The following is a 21,629-nucleotide window of genomic DNA, read 5'->3' on the forward strand; positions in this document are numbered from 1 at the left end:
GGGAATAATCTCCTCTATGGAGGAGATCACGTTTCAACAGAGATTACAAGAAATTAATTAGACAATCCCATCCAACCGATTATATAAATAATCGTTGGCGAAAAATAAGAGAAAGCAAACAAGTTGGGAATAATAGATTCCTCCAGTGTTGGGGAAGAATCGAGGGAACAATCGCTTTTTCGTTCACTTCAACCGAGCCGAGTTTGATTCTCCGATCGATCGACATGCGAGACCAAATTTTCTTTTTTTTTTTTCATCGTCGAAAAGAATACCGTTCTTCCTAAAAAGACTTGTGCCAAGAAGACTTGTATCTTTCAACGAGAGGTTCGTTAATTTTCTCGATTCGATTTCATTCGAGGATGATCTCCGTTGGCATCGCAAAAAATCGAAAGACCGAAGCGGAAACAGGCGGTGCGTTTAAAACGGTGTGGCCACCTGCGTATGCGCTTACTTACTTACTTACTTACTTACTTATGTGCAACTCGCTAATCCGCAATCCGAGAATACGACAAGGCGTCTCGTCTTTCGTAAGCACCGGTTCGTTCTCCTCGCCGCGTGGGAAACTCGCGCGCACTCGCACCCACGCGCGCGCCAATACACACGAGTCTCGCCTCTTCTCGCCTCTTTTCCTTCGAGAGAGGAACAAGAAAAGAAAAAAAGGATATCGAGGCTTTTACGATCGTTCTGTTCTCGAAAAAATTTCTCGAATTTTCGAAAAAAGATGATGAAACCGGATGAACGTTGGAGGATCGAAAATTGGAGTATGGATTTGGTGGAATATCGATTAAAATTGAACGCGGTCAGGGGAGGGGGGGCGCGTTTAATTCAACACCTCAGACGCGATATCGGTAATTAATAGGGGTATTAATTACCGATATTAATTAACGTGATCGACCGCGCTCTACCCGCTTTGATTATATTATATAAATCGAAAACACGACATGTTAACAATTATCCTAACAATTATAATCGTCGTCACATCCAACAATCCTTTTGTTTAAACTCTTTTCCAAACTTTGGATAGATGGATTGATCGATCGATCGAGCGAGAAATCGGTTGAAGGAACAGATGTAGAAGCGTAATGACGGCGCGTGGGCGGGGAAAAAGGGCGGGAAAAAGGGCGGGAAAATGTTTTTTCCGCGCGAAGGAACGTTTTCTAGGTCGAAAACGAAGAAGCGTCTGCCCACCGTTCGTTTTCATCTCCTTCGATTTTTCGCGAGTGTCTTCGATCTTGGCGCGTGGGTCGCAACTGATCGATGACGCGACGTGATGCAACTTGGAGACTTGACGCAATGCCGGACACATGTTGGAGAATCGTAGGGGGAGGGGAAGGAAAAAATGGTTCGCGTTTGTGAAGGAAAACTGGAAGGAATTTGAGACGGATATATACGATTTTTTTCTAATCCAAGATACGTTTGCCTTTGATAACTGATAACGTCTTCTAACGGAATTCGATTTTATAATTCGAAATTTATAAAATTTATTTAAACTGCGTTATTTCCATCTCTTTAATCGCAATCGTTTAAACTTTCGAAAAATTCAAAAGCGTTTCAACTAGAACAATTGGAGGAAAATTTCAAAATTAATCGATGAAAATTTAAACGAGCTTCGAGATTAGAAAAATCGAGACACAACGCTCTCGAATACGAAAATCCTTCGTGACTGATCGAAGACACGATCGAGTCTCTCTCTTTTTCTCTCTTTCTCTCTCTTTCCCATCGAATCGAGATCCGTGAACGAAGCCTCTTCGAAAGCGTTAAAGCGTCTCTCTCTCTCCCTCGAGCGGAAAGCGACGACGAGCGTGGAAGAGAAACGGGACGACCGAGTTAAGAAAGAGTCAAAGTTCTCTGTTCGAGTGTTTGACTCGAAACCTTGGAGTTAAATCGGTCGGAGGGACGCGAGATTCGTGTTTTACGTGTGGGCGTGCGATGCACGAAGCCTAATACACAGGGCAGATTTCCGTGTTCCAATTGCAATAATATCTCGCCGAGCCGTGAGAGATTCTCGAAATACCTAGGATGAAAAATTGGAGGATGGAAAATTAAATTTTTCCTCATCGAGCAAGGATTTATTTATGGAGGAAGAGGAGGAGGAGACTGCTTCTTGCTCGTTTTCGATGATATTCGCACGTGAAACGAGTTGGAAAGAAATTTTTAAGGTCCAAAATTATTTTAAGTATAGATGGGAAAAGATTATTACCAAAAATTAAAACACGTAGAATATATATCTGTCGATTTTTCCCCTCCGGAATATGAGGATGTATTACACAAGAATCGATGATACACGATATCTTTTTGACAACGGATGTGAAATACTTGTCGAAGAACCCGCATATGGAGTTCGATTGCGTCCGCCCCTATCATCGATTAACAAAAAACTGTATTTGCTTTCCAATTATTGTTCAATTAGTATTGCAACCTTAAGAAGAGATGAAGTACACCTTCTGCGGGTAAGCTCTCACGAAGAAAAACTCGAGCGATCAACAATAGGTATCGATTTCTGTGAACAGAATCCTTATTGTTAAAAACTATATAGAATCGAATTTCTGGTTCACTCCAAAATCTAAAAACTCGAGGATTTGAATCATTCGTAACAGGAATCGAACCGCTATATTATTAAATCCTAGCCAATTTCGGTCAGAATTAATCCTGGGAACGGCGAGTCGAGAAAAAACCACGGGAAACCGCGATGATCCACCCTCCTGCTCCATTATCATCGCGAGTTTCCATCATCATCCCACGTTCCACCCGCCGAGGATCGATCCATCGATCCATTGCTCGAGCAGGAAGTTGTATTATCGCGCAACAGTGTAAACGGACTCGAGCAAACCAACGAGAGACGATGCAACAACGCGCGGAGAGGACGATGGGTGAGGGGGGTGGTATCGTAATGGCACCGATATCGAGCTATCAATAGCTGTGCGGTGCGCGCATTAATAATCCATGATTGGCATCGAGCGACTGGAGGCCGCGTTACCGGCAGCCATGCTGTATTCATGGGGAGAGCAAGGGCGTCTGGCCGCCGCCGCCACGGGGGTGGTTACAGCCGCGGGTGAAAGCGAGCTAATCGAGCGGGTTCCTTAATTAGGAATTAGACGGCGGTTTGCGACTGGAATCGCGACACCCCTCGCTCGAGACCGCCAAGGTCGGTTTCGACGGGGGTTGGGTTGGGTTGGGTTGGGTTGGGCTGGTTGGTTGGTTGTCGTCGGTCACCGATCACGTCGGGCAATTGGAGAGAAAGCGGTTGGTTTTGCTGATGATTCGGAGGGATTTGGAGGAATAAAGGGATATTTTTATAGATTTTTTTATAGATACGTATTTAGTTAGTTGAGTTTTAAGAAATTTTGAAATAGAAATTGATGAGAGAGGATGGAAAATTGAAGTGAAATATTGGACGAGGAAGGATTCGATGAACAGGGTTAAATTGGTTGGCAGATAGTTTCAATAGATGATGAAATCACTAATTCATATTTGTCTTTCGCCATCTTGGCCGATATGTATTCATCCAATCAAGCCGTGCCCTTAATCAGAAATTAGGCAGCGTCTTCGCGGGGAGGGATCGCCCTCCCTTGGCGGGACAGGAGGAATTTTCGATTTATGCAGATCAGGCAGGAGTTTATAGGAGCCGCGATAAGGGTTAATCCATCCGTCAAATCGTTCCTCCGATATTAATCCGTCTATTAAACGTCTTTTGTAATCGATCTCGACTCGCTCGAACGATGCGAGTAATTCGAGCGGAAACAAATCCATTTTTCTCTTTCTAAAGAAAGAATGATTCTCGAGAATTATCTCTCTTTCCAAACCCTTAAGAAAAAAACACTTTTTCGATCGAATCACGCGGTGCATAAATAATTCCATCTCTGAACGATATCCAAGCGATATCGAGGTGAATCTCGATGGGGCAAACCACGGTCAATTCACGCCCGTTTCTCCCTCCGTTTCGATCGAGGGATTCGATAGCGCGGAGCCACTGTATTAACCGGTAATCTCGTTACCGTATCGTCTACGAGACCGTGTGGTTAGTCGGGCTCTTTAATTAGAAATTAGACAGTCGCTTTCACCGAAGTTGGGCTCGTTGCGCCAAGTTTCCTTGGATCCGAGGGAAGGGAAGGAGCACACGCCCCCTGAATTTTCCATGTAGATGGAATTAGAATCGATCCGCGCCGTTTCAATGGAATTAATAAAGGAGGGGGGAAGGAAAGAGAGAGAGAGAAATTTGCAATATTCTTTCTCGATCGAAAGAAATTTTACCAAATAACTTCCTTCGTCGCTTCAAAATTAAATTAATCAGAATAATATTGGATTCGTTAAATTTTTTAATTTAATAAAAAAGTATTATCCTTTTCTAAGGAAGGAAGAACAACAGTAGAAAGAGGACACTCGATCGAGAAAAAAGCGTGATCCACGCGCGAATCGATCAGGTTTGGATCGAGCGTGAAACAGGTGCCCCCCTCTCCCCGAGGAGGCAGGCCAGGATTTGGATGGAGTCGTTGGTAGCGGTAAATCGAGCCATCGTGGCTCGTGCATGCACCGTTGGATCGTGTAAGCGGCATAATCCTCGAGAAGACGACGAGCTTCTCGATAACCCGACGATGCTTGGGGGGAACGGAGATGGAACGAAAGGAACGAAGGGAGGAGGTTGTACGTAATTGGCTCGAGAACAATTTCTGCGGACGAATTAAATAGAGACAGTTGGGAGGAGGAGAAATAAAGAAAGAGAGAAAAACAGATTGGCTTGGATTTTTTTCCAAGTGGAGAAATAATAAAAAATATAAGAGCGAATCGTCAATCGGGTCGCGACGATGATTTTTCCGCAACTGTGAGGTCTCTCTGGATTAAAAGTTGGAATCGAAGGAGGAGGAAGCGAGGAGTTGACGAGGGGAGAAAGATTAAGAAGTCGTCCTCTGGGATGGGTAATGACGAGAGGCAGCGGTGTTTGTAAAAAAAAAAAAAAGAAAGAAAAAAGAAAAAGTAATAAAGAGAGAGGGGCGGTGTGAAGAAGAAGGAGAGGAAGAGAAAGAACTGATTTATCGCGACTGGGCTTCGTCCAGATTAACTTTCGTAACTCGTTCGTTAAGCGATCTCTCGCCCGCTTAAAGAGGCATCGATTATCGGTGTTGCGTTGATCGATCGATCGATCGATCATTCGGCCGCTCTCCGATGGCGCCTCCTCCTTCATCGACTCCTATTCCATCCGATCGATCGGCGAATTTCGTTGAATCTGTTGAATTTGGATTGGCTCGATACAGTTTTCACTGTGTGTTACGTGATCGATGCGAGGCGGACAACTTTTAGATTACATTAGACGAGATTCTATTTAATTCATCATCTCTTTCTCTCGCGCGGAGGGAAACGAAATATCGAGAATACATTCCTTTTAACGCGCGAAAGAAAGTAAAAACTATCGAAAGTTGCTTTCAAGAATTATTTTTCGTTAATGGATATTGCGAGTCGAGAGTGAAAGTTACTCCTCCTCCTCCTCCTCCCCCCCGCAGAAACACTCTAGCGCTCTCAAATTATATTTGCATCTTGCAAAAAATACATATATATATATATATATAATATATATAAAAAAATAAGACCTTTCCTTCATGGCGCGAAATTCGAAACGAAGAGGGAAGGCAAATATATCCTTCTCTTAAGAGCCAATTTCTCTTAGAGGAAAAAAAAAAAGGAAGAGGGGAAGAAAATATATAAGGTTGGAGGATTATTCCCGTTCCCATATCGATCCCAAGCGGAATTTCTCGAAACGTCTGGTTTGGAGACGTTCGAGGCGACACGTTCGTGACCTCCGCGGTTTCGTAACACGCTCGTAACGAAAAGTGACGCGCGCGCGAGCCGAGAACAAAACGGTGCTCCACGTAACCGGCGAGAGAGCAATCTGCACGTAACCGACCGGCCGCTTACGTAAGACGGTTGGCCGGGAGAGGAAGTCTCTCCTCCACCGGAAGGGATTTCGAGGAGGACGTGACGGAGATTCGAAGAGGAACTTCTAACCATTTTCGAGCCATCCTTGAGACCGATTTCTTTGAGATCACGAATCGATAATAATCGGAAAAGAAGAGGATGGGAATCGTTAGATTTAAGGAAATTTCGAATATTCGTTCGAACGAATTCGTGCCTCGAAGAAGTAGCATTCTAATGACGAAGAACGAAAAGCTATTCTCGTTATATCAAAATCTGGATCAGAGAATACAAAGATATAAATATCCAAAAATGACGATCAACTTGTGTAACTTTACATGGAAAAATACGAATGTTTCCAGTATTCTGAAACGAATTCTTGGCGAATTAAAAATGTCTCGATTACACCTAAAACCCAAGACCTATAATATCCTATTTCTTTTTACAGTGAAAATATTTTATCCCGTTCGAGATTGGAAAGAAAGGAGGGAAGAAAAGGTGGGCGGAGCCGAGGATTTCGCCTTGAAATTAAGCTTCTTCTTCCTGCTCGTCGTGGAAACGTGACGGAGCACGCTGCCACGACGTTATTGATCTTCCGCCGTTCGTAACGCGAGAGAGAACCGGAGCCTAGAGATTTATTGGGTTACCTACGCGGTCTACACGTGTCCCTAGCCCCCCCACTCGTCGCAAGTTTCGGCTTAATTTCGTTTTGAATGAAAGGAGATTCGAGACCTTGCTGTCCATCGGCCATCAGAGCAGTTTCTTCTCCCCTAAATTTTAACGAGAGAGTGATTGATCTCTTTTCTTAAGCCTAATTGTTTCGTCGATAGAGATTTAGAGGCCAATCAAGGGTGGGTTTGTACAGGCAAGGGTTGTTTGCTCGCCACTTCTCGGTGTTTGCTCACACATTAGTTTGTATTGTACATATTATAATTTCTGCTTGCTTTCGAGATTTAGAGGGGGTAATGACGATAATAATTGTTCGAGAAAATAGCTTGTATCAAAATCTGGGGATACTTTCGTTGAAATTGATCCTCCACTTAATCAATATCCAATCTAAAACTGTCAAATCTGTCTCTACATCTCCGCCATCAACACTACAATACTCCTCCAATTCCAATTCCTCTTTCCTTTTCTCGCAATTAATATCGCTCTCTCCCTCTCTCTGCCCCCGGGGAATATACGCCACTGGGACAATAGAGAGACAGACTTCCGTCTGAATAATATATATGTATAAAAGAAAGCGGAAAACGTCGGGTTGAAGGCGATCGACGAGGATCTCTCGATCACGATACCTATTCCTCCTCCTCCTCCTACGCTTTAATTGGTGGCTGCCACGGTGGTGGTGGGCCCGATTAAAAGTTTCCGCGTCGCTTCGAACGAGCGTTGCGTGCGCTCAGCTTCCGCCGATGCTTGAAAAATGGACGAGGAACGGGTTAAGTGGTCGAGGATCCTCCGTGGACAAGTCGGATGGATCGTCGACTTCGCGTGATCCGACGATTCTTTGTATCCTTTTCTCGTATTTTTTTTTTCTTTTTCTTTTTTTCCCCTCGTTCGTGCTCGATGTTGGACAAAGGGAGAGGATGCATGGAGAGGAGAGCAGATGTTCGAGAGAATATATATTCAGTGGTTGGGCAAGATTTTGCAATTTCTTTTAAAAAAAAAAAATTTCGATTAGGAATTAACAAGATATTTGTTCTTGAAGTATGTATAAGGAGGAAAATTTATCGTGTTTACGTTTTCGAGGAAAGGGAAAAGCACGCGTTTCGAGAGATTTCGAGACGAGGAATAAAAAAAATGGTGGATTTTTTATCTTCCTGGAACTGGAGGCTGTTAAAATCGCGATATTTCCACGTAAAATTCTTTATACCTCTTGCAAGAGGGTCTTGCGAGGTTGGAATTTATTCCCATAGAGGAGGCCAAGTACAAAGTCCCGGAAACACGAGTCAACGAGTAAAAGAATCAGCGTTTTCGGACTTCTCCGAAAAGACAAACCTGTTTTTAACTTTGTGTTCTCGTCAAGTGTATATATATATATGTAGAAAAGGATACATTTCTTGGAAGAAGTCCAGATGAGGTGGTTGAAGGATGTCCAGGGCCGAGAGAACCTGAAAAAAAAAGGGGAAAAAATCGAAATTATGGGCGAATTCGAATTTTTGCAAAAAACTCGGATCATAATGGAACGTGTAATTTAAAAGTCTTATTCACTCGTGCATCATAGCGAACAACGAATCCATTTTTATCTCTATCTATTTTATCGTTATAGATATTCGATCCAAGTTTTATATTTTAGAATCGTGTCGATACAAAATCGAGAGAACAATTAACGATTGACGAGGGGAACGTGGCGGATCTTCACTTATTTAAAAATATAATAAAAGTAACAAACTCGAAAATACGAGATTTTAAGCAACGTCGGTTATCAACGTTTCTCTCTTGAAAATTAATGGAATTCGAAAACACGAACGAGACATCGGCACGTTCCTCCTCCTCCTCCTCCTCCTCCTCCTCCAGTGGCCGCGCGATAATGCGTTTATCTGGCTCGTAAAACAAAATGCCCGCCGTATTTTCCGCAGATAACCACGAAGTGGATAAGTGAGTTATGGAAAATCGGCAAACTTAGAGGAAGAGGATGGGGGAGGGAAAGGAGAGATCGATTTTAGGCGGGGAGAACTCGGCTTTTCTTCCGTTGGAATAATTTTTCTTTAACGAATAAAAAACAAGTTATCTGGTTGCTTGGAAATCGAGCAACGTGAAACGTTATACGTCGATTAAAAGTTGTGGATTGTTACCGATTATTAATAAACGAGAGGAGGAAGGGTATTATATATTATTGTAATAATTAGAAGAGGTTGGATAATTGGAAGAAGGATAAAGGAGAGGGGAAGAATTTTAATTTCCCTTCATTTCTAAAGTTCAAACGATATTTGCATAAAATTTGCATGGAGAAAATTTCGAGCAGGAGAAATAACAAAAGTATCTCGTAGATATAATTTAAAAAGTAACCCGTTCAAGTTTATGCGTTCAACTCTATGCGTGTCGTAATGCGTAAAATTTGTAGAACGAGAAAGGGGATGGGAATAAAGAAAACGTAGAAGGAAATACGTGGAACAAAAAAATAAAAGGACGTAACGATTAAGCGTCTTTCTCAACTGTGTTAATATTCATGATATATCGTTCTCGAGAATTTGTGAGAGAATTAATTTTGAAAACATGTTCACAATTACAACGAAGCAGTGAGACTTACGTTTTCGTGTTTGAAGAAACAGAGCATCTTCAACTCCCTGAAGACTCGTTTGCTGCTCACGAGGCTCTGAAAGACATTCGGCAGTTTTTTCAAGGCCACTCTCCTACCATCCCTCGGATCTGTCACTGCCCTGCAAATTACAAAGGAAAGCGCGTTATCAATAAGATCAAGGATCCGTAGAGAGAAAGAAAGAGATTCTTTAGTCCTTCGATTCTTTGAAAAGAATGTGTTTGCGAGTCTTTATAAGATCGTTCGACAACACTTTTACTTTCTTTCTTTTTTCTTTCTTTTAAATTCGATATCGGAATATAGAGCGTATTGAATATTTCGAAGAAAAGATTCATCAAGAAAAAAAAGAAAGAAAGAAAGAAAGAAAGAAAGAAAGAAAAATGAAATCTTGACTCAATTTATTTATGAAAGTTAAAAATAATCGGGAGTTAAAATTATATTCACCGATTCTTCTTTCGTAATTCCTAGTTCAACGACTATAAATTTCAAATTTATGATGTTTTTAAAGAAAGTGCGTTGAGATAACACACTTTTCCTTCGCCCGTACGTAAGCTGTTTACCTTGTTTGAACGTGCGTATACTTTCAATTTTAATTTGTTGCTAGAAGCGGATTCAAAAGATTTTCGATGTTCGAAAACTTTGCTTTCGAAAATCTTGGCCTTGATTTACATAGATGCATATGTATACGATGAGATTTCGCGCATAAATATGTTTTACTCGAGAGCGGAGTCAAGCGTGTTTGTTTAAGTCTTTTTTTTTTTTGAAAAACTCTTTAAACTCTTCCTCGAACGAAGTTGGATCCATTGTCAATGGATCTATTAAAAAAAAAAAAAAAAAAAAGAATCGATGGTTGATCGATTCGTTTCGAACGGAAGAGAGAAGTTTGTTATCGAGAATAAATTCTAATCTCTGCTCTCGATTCAGATATTTAATTTTATCTTCTATTTGCTTTGAATAGACACGGTTAATGTGCGATATATAGTCGAGAGCGCTAACGTCAATCTAAATCAAACATCGATTAAATCGTATTAAATCGAGGCGAAAAATAATCACTCGACCGATCTATCTATCTATCTATCGGCATTCAAAATTTGAAATTTCTCGTCGAATTCTCTCTTTCATATTACGATAAAATATTTCCAAAAATATTTCATTTCGTTCGTCGCTTTAAAAATCCAAAAGAAATAAACTTCCAACGTCTTCGCAATCTTCGCGAATTAAAATTATTCTTTTCTTAAAAAAACAATTACATCATCTTCAATACCTTTTCTTTTCGTTTCAATTTAACCAACAATTCCCAAGAAACTCATATTCAAAATATTAAAATTCAAAATTCGAAACTTCTTCGGATGCGTGATCACGAAAAATAAATAATAAAAAGAAAAACGCTGCAACATGAATCTTCCCGTTAATCTCATTAACCTTATTAAAAGCAAAAAAGGAAAAAAAAAGAACGCAGGGTTGGGAAAAAAAAAAAATCCGTCGCAATCGAGCGGCAGAGGCGAAATCCCAAAAGAATCGCAGATGCGGCCAGGATAGAGGAGGAGCGTTGCACGCGACGATAAATTTCGACGTTGTCCGTCGATCCGCGGACACGAACACGGGGGGGTGGGGGGTGGGAGGGGTTAATAACAGAGGCCACGATCGATTCGTAATCCGCGAGCAGACGACGAGGTCGCAGCGGGGCCCGGGACCGTGGAATAATTATTGTGCCTGCAATTAGTTCGTTTACGGTGGCTCGATTTCATTGTCAGCCGGCCGGCCACCGCAAACCGACGATTCCAATCCCTCGTTTTCATTCGGACGGTCAATCTCGTCCGCCCTGTCCGAGCCAAAACCCTTGCGCGTCCTGATAAACCGATTTTTTTTTTCCCCTCCCCACGGTTGATTCTTGCTCCCTCTGTTAAAATCGGAGGAATTTCGACGAACGTGTCTCTCTCTGAAGGAGAGGGGGTTAAAAGGAAAGGAAACTTGTTTCTTTGAATTTGACGAGTGAACGAAATAAATAATTTCATTTTTTTTCTTTTTTTAAAGAATAGAGTAGACGCTAAGTGTCTTTTATTTTCGTAGATTTTCGGAGATTTTTCAAACCAACAACGATAAGAGTGTTTGGTATAAAAATTGAAGATACAGAGAAGACACGTGGTCCAATGGTAAATTATCAACCCTATCTGGACATTACGCGCCGAGCAGCATATTTTCCACGAGAGGCTCGAGAGGTCCGAAAGCTCGAGATTCTCTCTCGGTTTGAAACAAATCGTCCGAGCGAGCGAGCAAGGCGGAAAGGTTTATCGGAAGCGAGGGAGGGGGCGAAGGAGAGGAGGAAAAACGTGGAAGAGGTCGTAACTTTGGCAGAAAATTGCGACTGCCCTGTTAAATTGCGCGTCCTTTATTCGCTTTATTTCCTCCCAACCGTTCCTCCTTTCTTTTTTCTTTTTTTTTTTTCTTTTCCTCCTTTATTCTCGTCGCATGTCGGAATTTACGCGCGCAACCATTGCTTGATAACAATGTTGGGGTTACTGCACACGTCGCGGAGGGGATACATACTCGGATGGGCCGGATGCGAGGAGAAGAGGAAACCTGTTCGAGCGATTCACACGCACGATGGGCCGACAACACCGTTGATTCAAAGCGAATTCACCTCGATTAAATTACCACCGGCCCCGATCCTAATTACCGTCCGATCGAATTAACCGGATGGAAAGAAAAGGGAGGACGGAGGAGGGGGGTGTTGTCTTTACTTGTTGCTTCGAGAAGCCTCGATTTTTCTTCCTATCTTTCCTTTACTCGCTCGAGAAAAATGATCATTCGAATGTGATTACACACGTTTTTCACACGTTGGATACGAAGCAAGGATATTAAAATAGATTTTAGAGATTAGATTATATCAGATTTGTAATAACTTCCTGTTTTGAGTGATTGGAGAAAGTTTAATTCTTCGAGGATTCTCGATTAATTTTTAAATTTCTTTTGGATTGAATAGTTTCGAACTTTGTTGCCAATCTTTTCTTTTTTTTTTTCGAAGGAAGAGAAGAAGATGAGGGGGAGGGGATGGATTCGGCAGCCGAATTTTTCGATCGAATTTGGGAGGGCCGTTGATTACCTTATCGGAGAGGAGTCGAAGGAGAGGAGATTAAGTTGGATTCACAGAAGCGAGTCACGAAGGAGGAAAGGTGCGATGACCTTCGAAAAGGGTCATCGCACTCGGTCTGTCTGCCAAGCATAACGGAAGTGAGGCCACTGATTTCGAGTAGAACGACCCTCGCGTCGCGAGGGACTCGGCTAATTCGACGTCGTAAAATTTTCCATCCGATTCCGATTTTCTTTTCCCCCCTCAAAATTATCAATCATTATTAACATCATTTATACGACGAGTAGGTCGTCAAAAATCGTGGATTGACATATAAGATTACTCGATTACTCTTGGAAACGTTTCTACGGAAAAATGGAGATCTATTAATAATAATTTCTAAAGTTGGACAGACAGGTATATCCGTCCGTTGTGTAACAAGAAACGCGTAAAGGGATCTATTAACGAGATTATTAATCGTTGTCGAATTACGTGAAAAGTAAAAATTTGCAGGCTTTGTACCAAGAAAATCCTAAAAATAATCGCGGAATGATCGAACAACTTCTTACGAAATTCTCTCGAAGTATCCTCCTCCCCCCAATTATTCCCCCCAAAACAATTACACTCGAGACATCCATTATCCCTCGCCGGTGAACACACACGATTGCCGCGCGAGTCCATTCACACACACACATACACACAATGAAACGTCATTCATCCCCGAATAGAACAAGCCTCTTCCTCCTTCTCCCCCCGTCATTGGAAATTCCGATAGAGAAAAGGACCTTCGAGCGAAAAAAACGCTCTATTCTATTTCCGTGCAACGACAATCCGATCCTTTCATCCCCGTCGGGGCCGCGGCGCGAATGTACACTTATTTATAAATTCAAAACGAGTGGAGCATTTTAAAAATAACCGAACCGACGGACAAACTAGCTGCTTACACCCCTCCACACGTAACAAATACGAATTTGAAAACTGAATCTCCCCTCCTCCTCCACTTCCTCCACCCTCGGTTTATTTATAGCGGATCGTTTAGCCGGCCGTTTAACCGCGAACAATGCCCATTTTCTGCGGCGGACGCAAACGCGCGCTTTTTGCGCCGCTTGTTTACCGCTCGCTCCATTCAAAGTAGAATATCCTATCGAGAGAGTCCCGTTGCGATCCCCGGCGTAAATTAATTCGAGTCTTCGAAGAAGGATCCCCTCGTCTTCTGGATTCCCAATTCTGGGAACAAGGGATACGATAGAGGAATCTTTTCGAGCTGGATTCTCCTCCCTCTTTCTTTCGTGGGTTGGAAACTTGAAAACGAAGGGGTAGAATTTTTTTTTTTCTTTGGAAAATGGAAATCTTGGCTAGTCGTTGAGTATTGATTCCTTCGAAGTTGGGGAGGAAGGAGAATTTCTTTCTTTGATTTAATAATTTATGAATAATATTGAGTTTTTGTAATATTGAGTATCGAGAGAAGAAGAAGAAGAAATGGTGGTTCGTTCGAAAATATATCTTTTTATCGATATCTGATGAAAGAACGGTCGAAATCGAAAGCGAAAGAGTATATTTATCCGAAAGCTTAGGAATTCCAAGAGGAAATATATTCGCGGACGATTGTCTAAGTTTATTAATACACAATGTTCAATTATCACCTCGGCCAATGTAGAAGAGCAAAATGAAACTTGGGGTCGTTAAACTTCAGAAAATAGATTAAATCCGCTACATTACGATCGAGAATAATCGTAAACGTGTCGGAAATACTGTTTAGCGCCGTATTTAAGGCAAGAAAGCCGCGATATCCGTCGGCTCTCCCGTTTTTACGAGTCCGACCCAGCCGGCTTAAGGCTAAATCATTTGAGCCTCGAAGGAAATTATCGGGCGCCATTTCGCGTTTCGGATCGGTCGGTATAGCAGGTCGCTGAACTATTTAATAGCTCGTCAAGACTTTCGACGCGGCAAAATCGCGCTCCTTTCGGCACCTTTCACCCACACAACCGAGAATGAAACGAACGCAACAAGAAGAAACAAAAAAACACGACGACGAAGACGACGACGACGATGATGATGATGAAAGAAGCTGGAAAACGAGTTTTCGCCACGAAATGAAAATTAGTATTATTTTCAACGTTGCAAAAAAGGATAAAATATGGATGAAACTTCGCGTAACGTTTCAACCTTTTGCTCGTTACGCTTTGTTTTTTTTTTTTCAAACTTCCGTTAACGACGATTTTCAGATCTTCAAAAGTTTGATGTACCCGGTTTCTTCTCTCTTTCAAGATTTTCGTAGAATTACCACAACTACGTAGAAATTGTTTTTCGGATATAATCAATTCCTCTTTAATTTTATTCTTTAATTTTTCCACTCTTTTTTAATCTTCTTTTTATCGAGAAATCGAGATATATTAATTGAGCGGATAAGTAAGTTACGTTTTTAATACAACGTAAAGAAATTACTTTTTTAATAATCTCCCCCCTGCTAAAAAAAAAAAGTCCATAATAAAGGTTAAAAAACGATCGAAAATACTTAACACGGTTAATTCACGGCTGAAAGTTGGAATTATATCGAGTTTCGCAATTTTGTTATTAGCAGAAATTGCATTAGCGCGCTAGTATTAGTTACAGTATCGCGTCGACGCGAGAAAAGTAGCATGATGATTCGTAATCGCTGTTCGTTTCGATTTACCCGATATTTAGTTAAACAATAGTGGCAATGGTATTAATTGGACAGCGCGAGGAGAATCGATAACAAAATAGAGGGGGAGGGAGTTGGTTCCATTAGCGGGGCAGTTCGGTTTAATCAGCGTTTAATTAAATGTTACGCCACGACGACGACGACGACGACGACGACGACGGCGACGATGATGATGACGTTGGAATCGCGATGAATTCGAAACGAGAATAGAAAAAGAAAGAAAGAAGGAACGGTGGATGAGATTGAAATAAGGGTGGAAGGTGAACCGAGAGAGGGGCAAGGCTTTGTCGAGGGGCGCGCATTGTCCGATTTAATTACGGATTAATTACGAGTATAGATATATATCCCACGCGATAGAATGACTCTAAACTCTGTAAACGAGAATCGATCGTGCAAAACACAGGGATGAAACGATTTCCCGCTCACGACGTCGGTTGGCGCCCGGCTATTGGCCGACGAACGTTATTAAAACCCCCTTTGGTGCAGTTCGATGAATCGCCTCGAGCGATAACGATGCCCTAATCAGGCAGGAAAAGACGAATGATTGAAAAAAAATGTCAATGAAATCGGGATTTCTTAAATCGATTTAATTAAATAATTCTCCAAGTGCACGTATCGTTTTCAACCCCCTAATCTTCAGGATTTTCGCTCGAATTCTTTCTCCTTTCTTCCCTTATGAATTAATATTAAACGAGTTAGAACGAAATTGTAAATTAGATATCACATTCCAATGAAATTTCGATTTTGGGTTGCATAAACAATTTTCAGATATCCATTTAACTAAAAACCCATTCCCCGACAAATAATCGGTCGAGCCACTTGCGCAAAAACCGGGTTGAACAATAAAATAAAGTAATTAAACCACGCCCAGTTCGATTCAATTAACTCTAAAACCGAAATATATATGTATATATATAAAATTCCGGCCGCAATTACGCGCGAGAGGAAGGGTGTAACAAAATAACAAAGGCAGAAATTACCCCTCGACGAAATAGAAATAGAGATGCTACGATTCGTAAACGTTATCGCGTGCCACTTTCCGTTTAATTACCGTCCAATTAAACATTGGGCCGCCGATAAAGGTTTTCCAGAACTTGGACAAAGAAGAATCAACAACTGAACAGCGGGAGGGGGTGGAGGGTCGCTAATGAAAATAAGGGTGGGAGGGAAAAGCGTTAGCGTTGATCGCGACTTAATCGTTTGTTTAAAATCAAAATCGATCGATGATTATTAATTCGCGATTTTATCTACGATTTTGTCGCGCAATGAATAAATGAGATTGTTGTACGGTTCTCGTTTTGATCAATCATCGAATTCGAAAACGAGCGAAATTTCGTCGCGATCGATGATTCGTGAATTTTTGAACGAATTTTGATAATGATGGACTGTAAATATGATGGAGAAGAGGTTTGGAATTTGTAGTAGAGAGAGATTTTTCAACTTTGCTGTTGAGAAATTTGAAAAATTGAAAAAGATTTAAATCACTTCTCGTGTCTCGTTTCTAACATAATTCTCTCTATTTTAAACCGCGAAGAAAGAAAGAAAAAGTCGTAACTGTCAAATCTAAAGAAAAACCGTTGAAAGATAAATCCTTAATTAACCCCTTAACCGTTTATTTATATATATAAACCATGAAATCGAATTCGTTCCAAAATGGAAATATCGCGCACGTGTGAAAATTTTACTTCAATACAACCTAAAAATAAAAATCCGTTTCCCCCTTAAAATATCTCAATATATCTTCAAATTTGCACAGACTTTCTAATAATAAAACAAAAATGAAAACTTAATATTTCTGCCTAAAAGATTCATAATGCATCTTCATTCTTCTTAAACGAGTCTTTAAAAAAAAAAAAAAAAAAAGATTAAAATTACACGAGTCGGCTCGAAAGATTCCATTGAAACGAGCAGCAACTTTCTACCTGCGTTCTACGCGTTTTCGAAGAACACGAAAAGTTGGATTTTTTATTCCTCCTCGCGTCTCCGAATAAAACGGGTCCCTCGACCTGCGAGCGCGCAGTGTGTGTGTGTGTGCGCGTCTGTGCGCGTGTGTCTGTTATCGCGGAGGAACGGGAGGGAAAACATTATCGTCTCTGCCACGTGGACGAGCATTGTGTGTATCTCTCTCGTCTAGACACGCGTAAATTTCGAACGGGCCGATGAATTGTTAACGCTGCGAACCGAGGGCGGGCTACACCCTCGCCGCCACGCTACAATTCGCTGCCAAGGTTTCGAACGGTCGGAGAACGTTGGATGGAAATTAGCGTATAATTAGAATTTTGTTGAACCGAGACTCGGCCCATTATATTCCATTTTCTTTTCTTTCCACTTTGTTCAATTATTTCACTAAGGGGATAAGATGATGGGATAATAATTTAGTTGGATTTAGAGTGGATTCGTTGGAAATAGAAAGGGAAAATATCGAGTTTTGATTTCTTTTTCGAAATATATGAAAGGTTATGTGAACCGAGATAGAGAGAATACGAGGGTTAATTCTCTTCTGATTACGAAAAAAAATAACGCAATAATTTAATTAGTCGAATCAATTTGAAATTGAAATACCTTAATTGGAATACAAGTAAGATTGCACAGTTTACAAAGAAGATAGAAAATAGAATTGCGAGTAAAGTAAAAATTTATAAAAGAAACGTTACTTGTTTCAATTTTGCAAAGAGGTAAACTCGTCGAGTGTAATTCGGAAAGTGATTCGACTCGTTAAAAAAAAAAAGAAAATCTGACTCATTAGCATTTAATAACAAAACGAGAGAGGAATATATTTATTAATCTTCTTTTTCTTCCTTTTTTTTTTATTATTCAGTTTCGTGTATCTCTGATACATCTGTAATTATTTATTTCCTGTTAATTAACGCGAATACGCTTGTAAAAGGTCTGTAATTGTTGAAACCTGGAAAGAGTGGCGCGTGTTGCGAGCACAAGAATGGCGGAAGGTGGGGAAAAAGTTATCGATCTCTCGCACGCATGCCAGTCACTGTCTACACGCGACCGGGTCCCTGACCAGGCGTTGCAAAACAACCTCCATGTAATGTTAAAATAAAACGCGCACTAAATTAAATAATTGATCAAGCGACGCCAAAATTCGAAGATAAATAAAATAAAACGAAAAAATAAAAAAAAACAAATTGCTCGAATATCAATTAAGAATTTTATTGAAAAGAGTGAAAAATATTCCTCCCTCCTGTGTACACTTTTCTTTTTCAACTTAATTAAACATTTCTGTTAAATATTAAATTTACCTCGATTTTAAAAGAAGTACACACACACTTTTCCATTCTTACGAATTCTTACTCACTGATCATTGTCTCGTTTCAGGTAAAATTCAAAAAGAGAAGAATCCAAAATCTAAAATTCATTCTATTGTACGCAATAACTGTATTATAAACAAATTGTTACAAATTCCATTTTCTGCGAGAAGAGAAAAAGAGAGCCTTTGAAAAATATCGCGATGGAGGAGGGAACGAAGGAAAGAAAAAATATCAACGAAGATGTGTGTAGCATTGATTTGAAGAAGAAAAGGGTTAAGGAAGGGGATGGTTAGCCGCGTTACATTTACAGAAGTCTGTCGCAGCGAGGCAATTGGCAAGATACATCGAGATGAATTGGCGCAAAAGCTGTGTGATGACCTTGAGGTGCACCAGTGACCTTGGAGCCGACGATACGGCTTCCGCATTGCCGCGAAATGGTGGGGGGGCCCGTCGCAGGGGTTTCGACCCGTGCGTCTGGCCAATCCCGATCCGCGAGCCACCCCTCTCCAATCGAACTCTCAAATTAGACAAACAGGGATCAAGAGGTGTTCCTTTTTAAATTTAAGTCGATAACATTTTTTCTTTTTTTTCGCTTTCCAACCCCTTTTGTTTACCTCGATTTAACGTAACGTAAGAGGATCTTCTCTTTCTTCCCGCCTCTCTGCTTTTTATTCTTTTACTTATTGAAGATTGAATTATCGTCGGGATGAATTTCTTTCAGGAAGAAAAGAAATGCTCGGTCAGAACGACAAAAGTGGAGGAGGACGGAAGAGAAGCAGGGAGTAGCAATAAAATTAGAGATGCGTGGATAGAGATAAGAGTGGTTTTCGCGAGAAAAATCGCGGTACAACACGGTTGCCCCGGGGGATGATGATAGGAAGATTAGAATGCCGGGAACAAGAAAGCTGGTGGATCCGTGTTCAAGTTAGGCGTGTTTCTTGTTGGTGAAACGGTTTCTACGGGATGCTGATCTGTTATCTTGCAATCACTGGTGCCCTGTTTAGAGAACCCGCGGCCGTTTTTTCGCATCGTTCTTCCGCCGACTATCTAGGATTCTCGATAGTTAATCCGTGAACAGAATTATTCTTGTTTGAAAAATATTTTATAAATTGGACGTCTTCTTTCTTCGATTCATACTCATTCATTTATTATCACAAATTTGTTTGAAAATTTCGGGATGATGAACGTATCGATTACGTTCGAATTCTTTCGTTCTTCGAATTATAAAATATTATAAAATATGGAGGACATCGAGTCGTTTCTTAATTGAATTCCAAAATTGTATTTGTTCGTGGAACATTCTTCAATCGTGGAGGATTGATTTTTAGAAAAGTTAGAAACGAATGTTTCTACATTTTTCTGATCGAATAAATTTCCTACGTTTCGTATTAAGGATCAAAAATTGCAATTTTTCGCATTTTTCTCGCCGATGATCATTTGATTAAAATTCTTGCGGAATTAAAGATTCGTAGGATAAAATAAAGAGACACTTGTTGTAGCTGTGTCACGGTGATTCCCCAGGAATTCACTTTTCAAACCGCTCTTTCCGCTCGCGAATAAAACCTGACTCGTAGGATCTCGCTAAATATTGCCCACCGGGCGAGCAAGAAAATTCTTACTTTCTCCATTAAGCCATTCCACGTACCTTGAAACAAATTAGACTGGTTCATCAACCTTTTTTCCTATCCACATCGATTGTTCCACTCTCGATTCCTTACGTTCAATTATCCACCAATATATGCAATTCCTCCACTTCTTCTTCTTCCCCGACGAGTTTTACTTATCCATTTTATTTAACCATAATTGTATTCATTGCTTATATTTTATAATATTCTTCGTTCCATACATAAAAATAACTTGTATCTTCTGTGATATAGACGACAATTCGAAATTCTCGATTATAAGAAAATTCTATTGCGAACGTTAAACAAAATTCAAAGCACGCAATTTTACGATTTTTCGATTCGAATATAACGTGTATCCATGATAAAACAAATATTCAAAAGAAATTCGAACAACGATAACGCTTATTTTTTAGCACGAAAGTAAAAAAATCCAAAAACACGACTTGGCCATCGCGACAAAAATCTTCCATCTTGAAAAGAAGAGGAGGATGGCTTGTTAAACAAGCTGTAATTCTACCAATTGCATCGGGATTTTCCGCGACATTATTATCCACGATAGGATCAACGATGCTGCTCTCTCGATTTAATTACCGTGATGGTGGTGGCGATGGTGGTGGTCGCGTAGAAAAAAGAAAAAAAAGAAAATGCTCTGATTAATTATGAGCGCAATTAGAGGCGGCGATAACGACGAGAGGGGCGGTAATAAAGTCCTGAAAATCGATCCGATACTCTTCTCTCCCTACACAAGAGCAATTATTCGCGACCGGATCGAATCATCATCGATTAACCGATCGATCGAAACGAAATCTTGTATTTCGTAGTAATTGAACGATGCTCGATCAGGAGATCGAGATTGATAATCGATCCTGATCACCCGCTTCTTCGTTGAATATTAATTGGACACGTGTCTTCGAAGCAGGTTTTTTTTGAGAACGAATCACGAGATTAATTCGAGGGATCAGATTAATTAATCAGATAGATTTGGATAAAATTCGTTTTCAAATTCGTGATTAATAGGCAAGTTTCAAAGTTTGGAAATTTCCAAATCCTTTTTAAACTCTTCCCTCGAATCATTCGCATTATTTTAATATCACCTCCAATCGATATCATTACTGTAATCAATCCTATGCTCCGCATAATTACGTAGAAACACATCCACGAACTTGAAAGAAGATCAAGATGGGATCTCACCACCGACTATCACGCTCGACCCGTCCCAGAATCTTCACCAGCCTTCTGATCGAGTTAATCGAGAAAGCCAAGAGAGAGAGAAAGAGGAAGAGAGAGGAGAGGCACGCGCGTATTAATTAATACAGGCGATTATGCATTGGTGGCGGGCGATAATTTATAATTAATAAATAACTTTCGATGCACGACACGAAAGTTACACGGCGTGGAAACGGCGATCGATTACGGCTCGTTAGCTCGATTTACTGGGAACGGGTTAGCCTACGCTTGTCAGACGCTCGCCCCCTTAACGATTACCGTTCGACCCGCCACGAGGATTCCACGTTTATGGAGAACGTAACGGGGCCTCTGCTTGGATTCTTTCTTCGCCTCGAAAGAGAGAGAAAGAATCGATCGAGAGGGAGATGAGAGGGGATAGTTGGAGGATAGTTGGAGGATAGTTTCAACCCTGGATGGAGGGGCCTCTGCTTGGATTCTTTCTTCGAGAGAGAGAGAAAGAATCGATCGAGAGGGAGATGAGAGGGGATAGTTAGAGGATAGTTGGAGGATAGTTTCAACCCTGGATGGAGGGACCCCTGCTTGGATTCTTTCTTCGCCTCGAGAGAAAGAGAAAAAGTCAATTGAAAAAGGATAGTTGGAG

The 21,629-nt window shown here is 40.9% G+C and overlaps 1 protein-coding gene across 8 annotated transcripts in view; it reads right to left on the minus strand.

Moving 5' to 3' along the window:
* The window catches only part of LOC410956 (serine/threonine-protein kinase NLK), a 181,611-nt gene that overhangs the window by 63,944 nt on the left and 96,038 nt on the right, over nucleotides 1–21,629 (minus strand). For all 8 annotated transcript variants that reach the window (XR_003304377.1, XM_016911230.2, XM_016911235.2 and 5 more), the window contains exons 2-3: nucleotides 9,152–9,281; nucleotides 7,957–8,012 (exon numbers count right to left, since the gene is read on the minus strand). Coding sequence is in view for 7 of the 8 variants with exons in the window: in XM_016911230.2 (XP_016766719.1) it covers nucleotides 7,957–8,012; nucleotides 9,152–9,281 (186 nt within the window). In the remaining variant the exon portion in view is untranslated. The remainder of the gene's footprint in view (nucleotides 1–7,956; nucleotides 8,013–9,151; nucleotides 9,282–21,629) is intronic.

This window comes from Apis mellifera, linkage group LG3, assembly GCF_003254395.2.
Source record: "Apis mellifera strain DH4 linkage group LG3, Amel_HAv3.1, whole genome shotgun sequence".
Lineage (NCBI taxonomy): Eukaryota > Metazoa > Arthropoda > Insecta > Hymenoptera > Apidae > Apis > Apis mellifera.